The sequence below is a fragment of the Fulmarus glacialis genome, unplaced genomic scaffold (genome assembly GCF_000690835.1).
Source record: "Fulmarus glacialis isolate BGI_N327 unplaced genomic scaffold, ASM69083v1 scaffold47853, whole genome shotgun sequence".
NCBI classification, from domain to species: domain Eukaryota; kingdom Metazoa; phylum Chordata; class Aves; order Procellariiformes; family Procellariidae; genus Fulmarus; species Fulmarus glacialis.
The window spans coordinates 20,871-35,918 of record NW_009201922.1 but is presented as its reverse complement, the minus strand read 5'-3'; the positions used below and the strand labels follow the sequence as shown (position 1 = coordinate 35,918).

At 35.2% G+C, this 15,048-nt stretch overlaps 1 protein-coding gene across 1 annotated transcript in view; it reads right to left on the bottom strand.

Moving 5' to 3' along the window:
• Positions 1-15,048, bottom strand: part of LOC104074099 (DNA excision repair protein ERCC-6-like) — a 46,917-nt gene that overhangs the window by 11,860 nt on the left and 20,009 nt on the right. The window contains 4 exon segments of the mRNA XM_009574099.1: positions 862-1,038; positions 1,498-1,668; positions 8,803-8,938; positions 13,646-13,804. Coding sequence (XP_009572394.1) covers positions 862-1,038; positions 1,498-1,668; positions 8,803-8,938; positions 13,646-13,804 — 643 coding nt within the window.

Sequence of the window (15,048 nt, the reverse complement as noted above, 5' to 3'; positions counted from 1 at the left end):
TCTATAATGGGTAATGGATGTGTGAGATGGGTATTAACTGTACATAATGGCTAAAAATACCTTCATTTCTCTTAAAGCAAAACAAAGAATATAGTAAATTATTGATATGTAAAAAACAAATTGGCTGTCCAATTTAGTAAATTACTAAGCTTTAGACATGGGAAGTACTTAAACTGAAAAAGAAAATAAAACTTTAGAAATGTATGTGTGCAAAACATTACAAAGAATATTTAAAAGGATACAAGTTTATTAGCATTTATATGAAACTTAGTCTGCAGATGATTATGCGGACAATTTATCTATCAGCTAATTCAAAAAATGTTTAAGAAGTTATAAATACCGAGAACCACAACTACAAAGATTAATAGACATACTTATTCAAAATAATATTCCAAATAATTTTTGCTTTCAAAATTAAATAGTTTATCTACTTTCAGACTTCCAATACCTACTTTAGCTTTTTAAAATGAAAACAGTTTTGAGTTTCGATTTAAGGATTCCTCTATTGCATAATTTGCTGAAGCTTGATATCAAACAGGAAAGTTCTATTAAATACATCAAAATAAAAAGTCAGTCACCTCCCACCCCAATTTGCTTATCTTTACTTTATATCAAAGAATACTTCTAATGATTTAAACTTTAGGGCTTTTGACAAGAAAACCTTGTGTATAAGCTATAGCCCTGTATAAATGAAATGGTCTCATTTAGTTAACAGTTCTTTTCACACGCATAGTAGTAAAAAACACATGCAACTCTTCTGGGTTAGTGTCTAGAACATACTGCATTAAGTACATTTAAAAGTCAATTTAGAAACAACATAAAAGTTTCCGTCAAGCAAAGTGATATTTTTGATGCATTTACCTGGACAGGAGAGGCATTGGAATATCCTCCCATGGTTATTGGAACAGAAAATTGTTCCATGAACACAGGTAGTGTTCCCAGTTTCCCTGGGAATACAAAGTCAAAGAGGGACCAGAGCTCCTTTAGGTTATTTTGCATAGGGGAGCCAGACAAGATGATTCGATGGGGTGTGCGGAACTGTTAATAACACAAAACCAAAAGAAAGTTATTTTCATGGTTCGTGGTGTAACTTGCCTCCTGCCTCACAGGATACTCAATTTCACCATCAATGAATTCTCATTTTAAGATATGTGGCCTCATATTCCTGAAATAAATTCCTTTTTGCAATATATTGTCCATAAACTGTTAGCAGAAAATGAACACCAGCAATGTGACATTTATCCCTAATGGTAAATTACTACGCAATTTAAATTTTTTTATTTTTTTCCTCTACCGTAATTCTGTAAATTTACTGATGTAAACTCATTAAAAATGCTAAGTAAATTAAATAGTCAAATACAGATCATTGTGTTTTATGCTTTTATTCTTTATTAATAGTCAAACACGTATTTTTATGATAAAGTAATACAGGCTATTAGATTTTGGAACCTCCCCCCCAAAGCGCTTAAAATCTTTCATTTATTTTTTATAAAGTACCTGCTTGCATGCAAGCGTGACTGCGGCATTTGGATTTCGGATTTTGTGACCCTCATCCAGAATCACATAATGCCAGTCATAGCTGTGGATGTTATCCTGCATCAGTCGAATGTATGAATAAGAGGTAATTAAAATTCCATGGCATGAAGCAATTTCATGAATTAGTTTCACCTAAAAGCAAAATGTGCATACTGTCAGTAACAGTGAGAAAACTCAGACCTACTGAACTGCAGATCTGCTGTCCAAGGTATGTACAAAGAGTTTTGAAAAAGCAGATATGTAATTTATTTTGCAAAGAAAATAAGTATAGGCAAGGTTTTGATTATATGATTCTTAGCTCATCTGTAAAAGAATGAAGCACTTGAATACTGTGTTATAACAGATCAGAATTTGACCTGAAGCCTGGTCAGAAGGAAAGAGTGGTTTTTATTTATTTTTTTTTTAAAGGCAATGTTTGAAAAAACAAACATTAAATTTGATTAAAGTAACCGGTTTCTTCAAGTTCTCCTATATTTACCTCACAAACCCAGCTTTGTGTACTGCATGCAAGATCTAGAACATTAAAGCAAAATTAAACAAGTGAAAAACTGAAAAACAATCACAAAAATCTATCTGCTTAATCCTAAATTCTGTCCAACATTTTTCATTACTAGGATTAATATATTTGTTATTAATCTTCAGATTTTGTAAGCTTCTCTTGTAAGCTATATCCTTTCCCCAAGTTTTTACTGCCTTTATAGCTGTAAATTATATACGGCTGGGACAGTCTATATCACCTTCCACAGCATTCACAGTATTCAGGACCCATCTTTCTTGCATTTATCCTCCATATATAAATCTAGAAGACTTAAACAGAAGATGATGGGCTGGGAGGCAATTCTGGATGAAACAAACATACCCAATGTAAAAGAAAAAAAAAGTAGAACCACCACAGAATTTGCTAAAGTAAAGACAAAACCCTTATTACTGGAAATGCCTCCAAGAAAAAAAAAAAACAACACAAACCCAACAAAAACAAAAGGGAAAAATCCATCTCAAAGACTCAGATGGTGTTAAAAGTCCATGATCTCTTACTGTAAAATTTCTTGCTCAGACATACCCCAAGATTCAAAAAGCTCTTCTGTGTTTAACTGTTCAAGAATTTCTACTTTCTGATTATCACCTCCTGACAAAACCATGACACCTTATTTAATGTTGACATCATGATTCTCAAGAGAATATGCAATCTTTAGAACAATTTGTACTACAGACAGAGCAGGATTTCTAGGCAGCTGTGGACATCCAAAGCTTACATTGCCCATAGTCTGCAACCGTGTCCTAGAGTCTCAGCAATGGCCTATCATAGAGTATTGTAGACATCTCTACCCAAACACTTAAGACAAATCATCTCGGGCGATTTCAAATTAAAAGCTTGTAAAATATGTAACCTCTCCTAGTTTTTGCAATTAATAGGGTATGTCTGCAATTAGCCCGACTTACAGAATGCTACACTGTTGTCATTAAAAGATGTTTTGTGAAAGTGCTGCTGTTATTATGGAGGCTCAAGAGACCAATCCCTCCTAGAGGGCAAACAGTGGACTAGTAGAAAACAACAGCCATAAATCACGTTGTCAGGTAGCAGAGAGAACAGAAGTGAAACACAGGCACATGAAGGCCATTCACTGTAAACACACCACAGCAGAATCCTAGTCAGGATTTACTGAACCTGTAATTAATTAAAGTTTCCTTCAAGCTAAATTTTTAATAAACAAGGATTTGTGCTGACAATGAAGAAATACAACACCACAATTTTATCAACTCACACTACAACACTTATTAACTCTCATTTTACTTCTCAGAGGTTGCCTTTGCCTTAGCTGCAGCTCTTGGAATGATTTTAAATATTTTAAAATATGATAGCAGATTTAATATTGGATACACACTGTTTTGAGACTGTGGCATTTCAGAGTTTATGCTATTTTATTATGTATTCTTTAATTCACAATTCCTATTTGGTTAGATTCATGTTTAATTTAATTTTATTTTTTTTTCTCAGGAAATACACTTCAGTGAAATATTTCAGGGCATGCACTGTTAAACTAAAAAAAAAAAAAATATCAGCTTAAGAGAGACAAATCCTACTAACGCCAAAAGATTACACAGCAGTTATCTAGCTCTGAAATTCTGAACTCTAGCCTTTAAATGGTGCTAATGAATAGAGGAACATGCAAGTAGATTGAGTAATTCTGATCTTGTAGTTCTGTTCAGCACAGTATTTCAGGCCTTTACAATTCAAGGACAGTATTTTCTCCTAACTTAGGGTGATAAGTTGATTGTGTTGCCTTGTCTTCACTGGGACACATGCAATGTACAAAGACTGGAAGATTTTTGGCAAGCATCATTTCTTAAGGCTAAAATGTTTATGATTTATTTTAAGGACACACCTCTAAGCAAATGTTGGTACCTTGCTGTAGCTACCAGTTTGTTTCTGAAACTACAAAACCAGGACAATTTTTTTGACTGATGCTTACAGAAATAAGGTTTATCTTTTTTAGCATAAAGTGGTCTTTTAAAAATATTTAAGAGGACCTGAACTCCTCTATAATATTATGTATTAAAAATGGTAATTTTCTTAAACAGAAATGTGTTCAGTTAAGACTGAACTTAAAGAACTAGACTAGTGATAACTACGAAATTCTCTAAATATTCAGATACTTTTAAGGCAAGTGTGAACTTAGAGAGATAACATCTAGTCACTTACACAACCGTATATCACTTGTGAATCAAAAATGCATTCTTCAGCAGACTTATCACTATCTCATAACCAACCATTAAGCCCAGAGATCCATAAATTCAACCTATAAAACCTCTTTATTATTTCCCTGCCCCCAACAAAACAATCTAAATGGCACCATGAAGAGGCTTCAAAAGAACACATTACAATGTTTAATAATGTAAAAGTTGCAATAAAAAGAGCTAAAGCACTTACTACATATTTAACAAGAATGCTACTTCTTGTGGCATGATACTAAGTTTATCCGAGTTTGGTCCTTAGCTCAGAAATAGAGCCTTTGGCTAAAATAGACATTCCATATGCAGTCATACCAATAACTCTAACCTCTGCAGCTTATTTTCTTTAGATGTAGATTGCGTACTCTACTGTGAGGTTAGAAGGTCTAAAATCTTCAGTGTGCAAAGTCATCTTCAAATAGATAGTTCCACAGGTGAAAGCAGCATAAACTGAAAATTGCTTTCGAGGGCTGCATTGTGTGTCCAACATTTGACCCGAATAAGGGAATGTAAAGTTATGGCTTTACAAATGGTATGTGATTACCACCAGAAAGAATTGTTAAGCTCAGTGATACCTGTTCTAAAGATCAAGAAATTAAAAGTTCAGCCTTGATCTTAAAAAATACAGCTTCCTTCCCTATGCGATATGTTAAACCAAGATAATTAAAGTTCATGTTGCCTCTTACATTCTATGATTTACAAATGCTCATGTGCCATCAGAAGTTTTGAAACAACAGGACAAGCTCTTTGTACAGAAGGCTTTTTTCCCCTACACTTACAGAGCTTCTGTTCTATACCATAAATAAACCAGTATTTATGATACACTATATTAGATTTACTTATTTATTTTCTCTCATTCTTAGAGGTCTCAGAGCACTTGATACTTACAAGTCACTTGAAGCTACATCAGATTTGAGTGTAAACCATAGTAGGAGGTTAATAGCATAAGACAGCACCACAGGACATATTTAGCCACAAACACTGTACCTTGTTCAAACTGAAAGCTGACTTCACAGGGGAAGGCTATTACTCAAATCTGGTTCTTTCTACTGCTTCCAACTTAAGCACATTTATCATCATAGAAAAGCCAAATGATCTGTGATCACAAATAATAATAAAAAAAAGCAAGTTTTACATTTCCTCCAAATGCCCTAAACTAGCTGTAAAGTCTTGGAAACCTATCCAACTTGCTATTGTGTCTTCCTTCCATCATCTAAAATACCAATCTGCCTTCCTTTGTGGATAGCTGAAGGCCTTTAAACTGTTAGTCATATTTCAAGCAGTGAAACTGGAACTTTACACTTCTTTCCCTTACTGCCAAAAATTCTCTACCATTGTTATTTTAGCAAAGGAATGAAGTAGTCTCTTTTGAAGCATCACATATGCTAAAAACCTATACAAATACTATAGCAGCAGAGATATCTAAGCAGGATGTCTCAATGACTCATCTGAAACAGATCGACCAGATTTGCAGCCAATCTGGTGCTCACAATTCAGGCTGTTATTTCCTATTATTATTGTGGAAAATCCTAAAGTTGCTTGCAAAGAAAACCAAGATGGACTGGGAAGAGAGGATATGCCAAGGTAATGATCAGTGAGCCTTTCACCTACCACACTGCTCAGAAGTCCTTTTGTAACACTAAAAAAGTGCCACTAACCGAAAAGATGTGCAAGGTATTACCTAGAATCAATTTATGATAAAACAATCGGAACAGATGTTACCCCACTCTTCGCTACCAAGCAAATACTTCTGTGGGCAAGTCTAAAGAACTGGGAGACAGGATCTTGCATTGATGCTTGGGTACCTGAGAAGGTGCAACAGAAAATACCTATTCATAAAAGCATATAATTTAACCAGCACTGAAAGATTTAGTATTTGCTAATATTTCAGGATTCCTGACAATGTTATGGTAATAAATACGTAGATCCATCTCACCTAAAAGATCAACTTAAGTTTTATCAAATGAAACTTCAGCTGTTGTCTCTTTCTGCTATGAAATACTGTCTTGCCTTATGGGACGAGGAAATGGCCTCAAGTTGCGCCAAGGGAGGTTTAGACTGGACATTAGGAAAAACTTCTTCAATGAAAGAGTGGTCAGGCCTTGGAACAGGCTGCCCAGGGAAGTGGTGGAGTCACCATCCCTGGAAGTATTTAAAAGACGTGTAGATGAGGCGCTTGTGGCCATGGTTTAGTGGCCATGGTGGTGTTGGGTTAACGGTTGGACTTGATGATCTTAGAGGTCTTTTCCAACCTTAATGATTCTATGATTCTATGACACCTGTCATTGCTTCACTCTTTTCCTCCAAAATTCTCCTTCATTAGTTTTAAGATTAATCTTTTTCTGTTCCTTAGAGAACATTGTTATTTGTCTTTCTCAGCCCTGTACAGAACAAGCTGCAATACTGTCTTTTACCACGAACAACCTGCTGGCCAACTACTACAGGATAATGCATTCCTCAAAACCCATTAAGATCTTCACTGTCTGATGTCCAGTTAATTTGGGGGACAATTATGTTCTTCCACCAGCCCAGACCATTCTAACATCTGTTAGCCCAGAGGCTGAAGTGACCTTTCTCACTCCAAAGCAGATAACAACGTTCAGTTCTCCAATCCTGTCTCCTGGCAAGTTAGCTGTCCAGCACAAAACTTTTCTCATTTACTTTGTGATAAACCATGATATATTAACAGAACACCAGGCGAATTCTGGAATTGTCAGTTTTCCAAACAGGTCCGTGTAACATTGAGACCACAGATGCACAGCAACTTGGCTTTTGGCCGTATAAAATTAATTTCAATCAAAGAAGAAACATATGTTCTTATGCAGCCTAACCGTAATTTTCTTATTTATTTCTTAAGCCTATTTAAGTTTACGCCTTATGTCAGAGCATAAGGGCAGAATGGTCCCTAGATGAGTATTATAAAGTTAACATATGCAAAAGCAGTCTCCTGTAATGCCATAGGTTATCAGAAAATGGAATTGTCATGAGATCAGATCAGCACCAATGTATTCATAGAAATAATGTATATTGAAAAGAAATTCTAGGTGGGAGTAAATCATCTGGCCTGTATTTTATGTAATATATTTTCAATGTACAAATGTTATTTATGCTAATAAATTAGTAGTAAACTTTTTTTGCAGGTATAAGGAAAATGAGAATGGGAAAGTTTTTTGGTTTTTTGTTGTTTGTTGTTGTTTTTTTTTTTTTTAATACTTTAGTCATGAGCTTGCTCTTCTCTGATTAAGAGGCACCTAGGAAAAAAATGTGCATGAGGTGAAGACCACATCAGCAGTGACACTTGTTTAAAGCATACTGTTGCAGCTCTCAGAAGGGGAGGCATTAGGGCAGAATTAGAGAACTGAACCTATCTAAAGTGATCATATGGTATACAAATTCCTTAATTTTAAGTTGTTGAGCAGGCATTTGTGGGAGGACAACAGGAAGTGAAGTCCTGAAAACTGGACTATTCCTGCAGATGGAAAACTTTGAGCCAGTTTGTCAACTGCATTAATTAACAAATACCCCAAAATAAGCACACACGATTTAATTTAGAAAGACATGCGAGCATGTTATTGAGGTCAACAGACTTTTAGGGCTTGAAAACATACCAAGTTAATTGAACAACAGGAAGCTATTAGCACATTACAGCGTGCTATTCCTTTTTTGCCATGTACTGTAACTGCATCAATTACCTCAGAATACGTTTAATCAAGTGCAATTAAGCACCATATCATTTTAATGTTATTACAAGAAATTCAATAAATATTTAAAGAGAAATTTAAAAATGCTTTGCTGAATCCTGAAAATCCATTTAAGCATCTGAAATATTAGGCCAAAGGAAAACAAAACAAAACAAAACAAAAAATCTAAGTTTTCCTTGTTTTGTTCCTGCAAGGTACTAAGGAGTGAAACTTCAGACAAGTCAGGCTTGTCAACTTAAGAAATGGAATAAGAACACGCATATTAAGAGACTGGCCAAGAAAATTAAAAGACACAAAAAGCACTGCCTGAAAAAAAGAAAACCAACAAAGTACAAAGTAACACTGTCATTAAAGAAAATGAGACTAGCTGATATTAACTGACATACTGACCAACTGAAGAGAAATTGCCTGTGCAAGCAAAACGTGTTAAATATTAGATCAATGACATACTGATGCACGGAAGTGCAAGGAAACAATTCACCAGTATTAGAAGCATTATCTGGTGTACAAGCAGTCTAGTCATGAACTTCTAGCATGGACTACAGTACAAGCAAAGCTCAAGCAAGAAACCTGTTACTATGTTTAATTTGTTCAGGCAACATTAGTCTATATCACAAATATAAATGTACCCCATGTCATCCCCTTTTGGCCCAGTTTCCTATCAAATCTATGTAAGACAGTGAACTTTTTGTTCTTTTAAAACAATCAGAGAAAGAGCACAAGGTTGCACAGAAATATTCAGGAACAGGGTATTTTTTTTTTTTGGCTAGCACAAAAAAAAAACAAAAAAAAAAAGAGAAGCTTCTGGGGTTACATAATGGATGTCAACCATTACCTTTTTGTCAGTATAAGAACCGGTTTCATGGAGAATGGCAACTCTAAACGGAGGCCACCAAGTGTGGAATTCTTTTACCCACTGATGCATCACAGTAGCTGGACAAACAATCACTGTTGGACCCAATCCCTGGTACCTAAAATAAAGTATTCAAGAAAAAAACCCTTTAACATGAAATAAATACTCTATATTAAGTGGCTTATTAGAATACACACATATTAAAATGACACACTTTATAGTTCAAGTGGAATATGAGAGCTATGGAAATTAATTGGCACTTTGTTTTTCTGGAAGTCTGTTTTTTAAAGGAAGATGAAAGGGGTACTGCTGTAAGAACCTATCCACTGAACAGTTAATGGATGCATCTATCAAGATAAAAACAGAAATAGAAAAGCTCCAAACAATAAGGCATAAGGGAACTTCCTCCTGTGGTAATACAAATCAGGTTTGGGTGACTGCTGTTTCTATAAGAGAAAAGAAGTCATTAACAAACAACTATTTTATTACTTCTACTAAAAAGAATGTGTAGCTTGAGTCTCACAAATGGACTCACACACAGGTGTTCTGCTTCATGTTGGCAATATACTGTACTGTTATCACCATAATTTACAGATAAGACAAAGACTCTAAAGCAGCAGAATATATCATCCATGGAAGTTGAGGTCTGAGCTGGGCTTAAACTCTCTCGTAAGTTTCTTATTCATAATCAAATGATTGTTTCTGAGAATTACTGAGGATGTTTGAAACAAAGTCTTTCTGTACATTAAGTTCAGAGCTACTTTTCAGGTTAAGAAGAGAAAAATCTCTGGCACAACAGCCAAACAAGAAATATTACCATCACAAACAAATACCAACAATCATATAGGAAATAAACTCAGCAGTGGTTACTAGTAATTATTTTCAAATATATTTGCTCTTTAAAAAACAGAACAAAATGACTTTGCAAACAAAGGCAATAGCTACATTTATCACATACTGATCTGTGTCTGGCCGACTATGTACTATTCGAGTGGTAATAAATAAACAATTCAAAAGATCACAGTATACATTCAAGATCACATGCATATAGCAATTCCCAGATACCAGCAACACCCTGCTTTAAAAAAACCTGTAGTGCCTTCAGAAACTGCTGACACTAAGAAATAATATTCTTTATTAAAAGCTTATACATATGCAGAATAACAACCTGGATGTTGCTTATCTCTTTCATTATGAAAAAATATTATATACATAGCCTAATTAAAAAAATCCCAGCAATCCAAGGGGAAGTTAGAAGTTGGAGATGCAAAAAATAGCTTCAGCTAAGCTACAAATCCAAATAACCACTGCTACTGCTCTTAAAAATATCTGTAGCAAAAAAGCCAACTGCTCTTAAGAATATAATAATATAATAAAAGAATAATAAGCCAACTTTCTCAGAACATATTTCTCATTCTTCATGGGTAGTAACAAATTACCTCTGTTTATTCCCCTGGTGTGTATGAAATAAGCTCACATGCTGGGTTTATCCAGGTCCCGTCCACCCCCCCAGCTTACACAAAGAGTTTACACTTCCTTTGATCAATTTTCAGAAAATCCACTTCCCCTCCACACGGCTGCGTGAAACCTCTTCTGTGTCTAGTCTGGCTCTAACCACTTTCCACTAGCCAACATTTTACTCTTCTCATGAGAGCTTTTATTTATTTATTTATATAAAAGAGTCATCTAACTTCTTCCAGTCTGTGCTGTTTCACAAAACTAAACAAACGACGCACTTCTGCTTGCTACGCTTAGGAGGCATCCTTCATAATCCTAATCATTGCAACAGACTTGCTCTGCTGCCCATCCAATTTATATTTGTTTTCCTTGAACAAAGGTGACACTGGTAACATTCCAAACCAAAGTCCTACTGGTGCCTTGTACCAGGATACTAATAGTGCCCTACCCCAAATATATTGTCATAACGTATTCTGTCCCTTTTTCACAGTTGCATTGTACTGATAGCTTATGGTCAGTATCATGCATGATCAATATACCCAAATCTCTTCCTTCTTCTTCTGTTGCTTCTGGTTTATAAAACCCAAATTCACAGCAAGTATCCTTTATTAGTTCTTATTTAATCGGATGTGATTAGAATTGCAAATGAGATCTATTCCTGCAACTTACTACCAAGAAAAAGGAAGCTGTAATCATACTATATAATCTAAGTACTCAAAAAATTTGCAGAGGAAAACATGTTGCATTATGACCAACTCTATTGCCAAGCACTGGCAAATCATGCTTTCAAAATGAAATTGAAATGACAACTAAATCCTAATGAAAATAAAAGAACAGAGCAGCAAGAGCAATACAAATTATCTGGGGCAATGGATTTTTATTTATGTAAGCATCATGGAAATTAATCTCTCTGCCAGTCATAGTAGATATTGAGCCTTAATGTTTAATGTGTATGATTGTATCTCAGTATCTTGAAGAGCACAGATGAGTAAATAATCAGTGTATAAACTTTATGGCAGAGTTTCTCATCTGATCTCTCGAATAAATGAAGCCAAGTCTGTAGTGAAAGGTAACATCTTTGTTAAACAAAATAATGTATTTGGAAACAAGCAGACTTGTGGACACCGAAGCCCTTCAACAGGTTTCAACAACAGATTTCAACCTAGATAGAGGCTAGAGATGGGTTACTTGAAGTTTGCTGCTGCTTTGTTTTTTCTTGTGAAAGGACCATTGGTCTGAAAGCTGTTGCTTGTTCCAACTATCTCAGCTTGTCTAAAAAAAGACCGTTCCCCCTCTAAAAATCTTGCTTCCCTTATATCCTTTACACCACCATAGCTGCAATGCTTCTAGTGATACCTCACATGACATTTGGCTTTCCCCAGCTGTATGGCTCAATAACTGTTAAAAGTGAGACATTTTCATTTTTGTAACAGTTATACTCCACGTAACAAGTAGTTCCTTACTTCAGCTAGTCTTGAGGCTCCTTCAAAGGTCAGAAAACCATTTGAATCAGAAGCAGTTTACAAAAGGAAATTTCTATTCACCTTATTTTAAAGGATACTTTTGCAGAAAATTTCACTGATAGAAAATAAAGCTGAATATTTTGAATATCAACAAAAGTAACCCTATTGTCTTAATACTCAAGTGCCTCCAAATACAACAATCTTTGCAATTCTGTGCAGGGATTACAGTATGATCTCCATTTCACAGAAGGCCAGCTGAGGCTGGGAAAGCCCGCAGTGCCAGATTCATACAATAGCACGCTAGCTCCACCTACACATCAAGGTAATGAGATACAAGCTAGGCTGGAAGTCATTTAAACATGCTGACAACACAACTACATCCAATCTTAATGCTTGCTTCTCAGCCAGACTGACCAGAAGGTCTTCTGCTTACTAGACTACATGGCTTTCAGATAGAAGCTAGCTAGCCAGTGTTACTGCCTGCTAGTTCAGAGTGCAGATGGGGAAAATACTTGCCCATGCAAAGATCAAGTTGTTTAGACCCTCTGCCTTACGGCACACAAGCAAAAATCAGAGTAGGTTTCACCAAAAAATTAAACCTTGTTTCCTCCCATGGGATTACTATCATGATGGACTTAATGACATGCACCAGCCAAAAAATGAAACCAAACACATAATCTTACATGCAGAAAGAACACTGCAACTTAGGTGTGTATTTATATTTTGGCCTTTTCAAATTTCATTGTTTTCACCGCAGTATCTTAGGTCTTAAGCTGTAACTGTGTAACAATGTCAAGATATGTTCCTGAAAGATTTCCATCAACTCAGTGGTCCTCCAACTGGGGCAGGGAATATACCTACACAAAATAATCTGTACAGTAGCATCCTTAAATCAGGCAGCCATATCAAAGTAAATCAACTGACCCGAGTGATGGAAGACCTGGAGATTTTTATATAAAGGCTACAGTAGGAAGCAACTGGAGAAAAGGCAGTAATATTTTCTCTTTAAAGCATTATTTTACAATTCATGTACATGCTGAACATAATTTAAATATGCCTCTATATAAAGTTAATTATTTTTGTTTACTATAGTACTATGACATTTGCTTAATTGCATGTAGTAATTTACATCAGGTAAACAGGCCAACAGAACTAGAAAAATCAAGTATTGTTCACGCATGCCTTTGTAAATCTAAGGACACCAACAAGTATCTTTTCCAGTAATTTCACCTATGAAGAAGGAATTTTAAAGCATTGTTCAGTAACAAAAAAGCATAAAAGACCTTGTAAGAAAGGCCAGTCACTCTAACATAGTTTTGAAAAGCAACAACAACAACAAAAAAGGGCAGATGGAAATTCCTCTGTATAAGTTACTGTTTTTACTATTACTACTATTTTTTTGGCATGGATAATTCCCTGCCGATCAGAAACTCTAACTTTCATTGCAAATCAGCTTGCTACTTCCTGTAAAGCATTTACCTGGTGGCTTGCCAGAACAAATATTTTAATGTAAAATTTAATAAATGGAACTAAAGGTATTACAGCTAATTTAAAATTCCATATTGTGTAAACTATTGATATTAATGTAATTGAGTTTGTAAACAATCCATTTGTGGAAGCTAACCTTAGACACTGTATTGACCCAAAATATCTAGTGTGGCTCATCTGCAAAATGAAGCATCAATGCCTGGAATTCATTAAAAGTGTTACATGTTTAATTTTTCCTGCCCTACAGCTCCATTGTCTCGTAAAATTTTTCCTTTGATGTCCCCCACTAAAAGAATTAAAGGAATATTGTAATTGAAATGTCATTAATAATTCACAGGACCCTCCTCCACCAGCAATACATCTGATGAAATATTAATTGAGCTCCACAGACTGACAGTCTGCAGAGGAGCACTTGCCTGTAATTTGAACCACGAGTCCTTATCTTGCTGTAGCTCAGACCTGCCAAGAAGGCAATTATCTGGATGGTCTTGCCCAATCCCATCTCATCTCCCAGAATTCCTCCTGCCTGCTGGCAGTGCAATTCCCAGAGCCACCTAACACCTGTCTGCTGGTACCTAAAACAAGGAAAAAGAAGATGGCAAACGTTTGATAATACAGATCATAACAGAAAGTACTCATGAATTAATTATTTGGCAAGGTTCTTATACTAGTTACAGTAACACGCTGGATGTGTGTTTTACATGAGTGCTGTATTTACTAGGTCATACATTTTTGATGCACTCAGACATTACATGTGACTTTCATTCTTTATGCAACACTAAAACATTTCTAATTAAACTGATAGTCATGATAATTAGAGGGTATTTTATTTCATGTATATTTTAAGTGTTAAAAGCAACTTGGAAAGCTACTCTAAAAAAGCATTATCTTTTCAGAAAAGACGACATGTAAGGGTCTAGTAAATTATATTATTTGGAACATATACCTTGAACTTAAGGAAAAGCTTGACTTGTAAGAGGTACAGACTTCATGCTCCATTGTGAAAACTGATCACATCTGCCAAAGCATGCTTTCTTTTTACATAAATTTATTTAATAACATTTGGCCTCTTTCAATGAAGAAAAAAGCCAACAAGGCAAAATGTTTTGGAAGGCAAAATAATAGAAACTATTCCAGTGAATGGGATGCAGCAGAGCTTTATTATGTGAGAGTACCAGGGCAATTTCTACTCCCAGTCATTCACTGGAAATTGTATAAGCGACAATGTAAAATACATTCCAATTAAAAGAAGTAGACTAGAAAGCAAGATTTACAATGGCAAGATGAAAAGGTGGAGATAAAATGCTGGACTGAGAATCACTTTAGGACATGCTTTTTTATAATGATATGAAATACTGAGACCAGTAGGAATAACACACAACCTGTGTGGGTTAAATTGAAAACAGAACAGAAAGAAATGAAGAAACAGTATATTTAAATTATGGTTAAAAAAAAAAAAAACACATTTCAGCACTTCTGTGTCTTGTAACTTAGAGGAAGAACAAGGTTACTGACACCATTTTCTTGATGGCATGCATTCCCGGAGTGCAGAGCACAGCAAAGAGCAAAACACATTTTTTTTTGTGAAATAGGGATTGTTCATTTTAGGGCATTGTCTTGTGTGCATTTCAAAATCCTGTTTCATTCTTTGAACAAATAATATTTAGGACTACTGACAGCTAATGACACTGGTGTCTACAAAGTACTATTAAAAAACAATTTATGAGGAGTTCTGTATGGATTCAAAGAATGCTAAACGGAGACAAACAAACAGCTTGAGTAGTTAGAAAAAGATGATCAAAGAACACATCTAATGGTT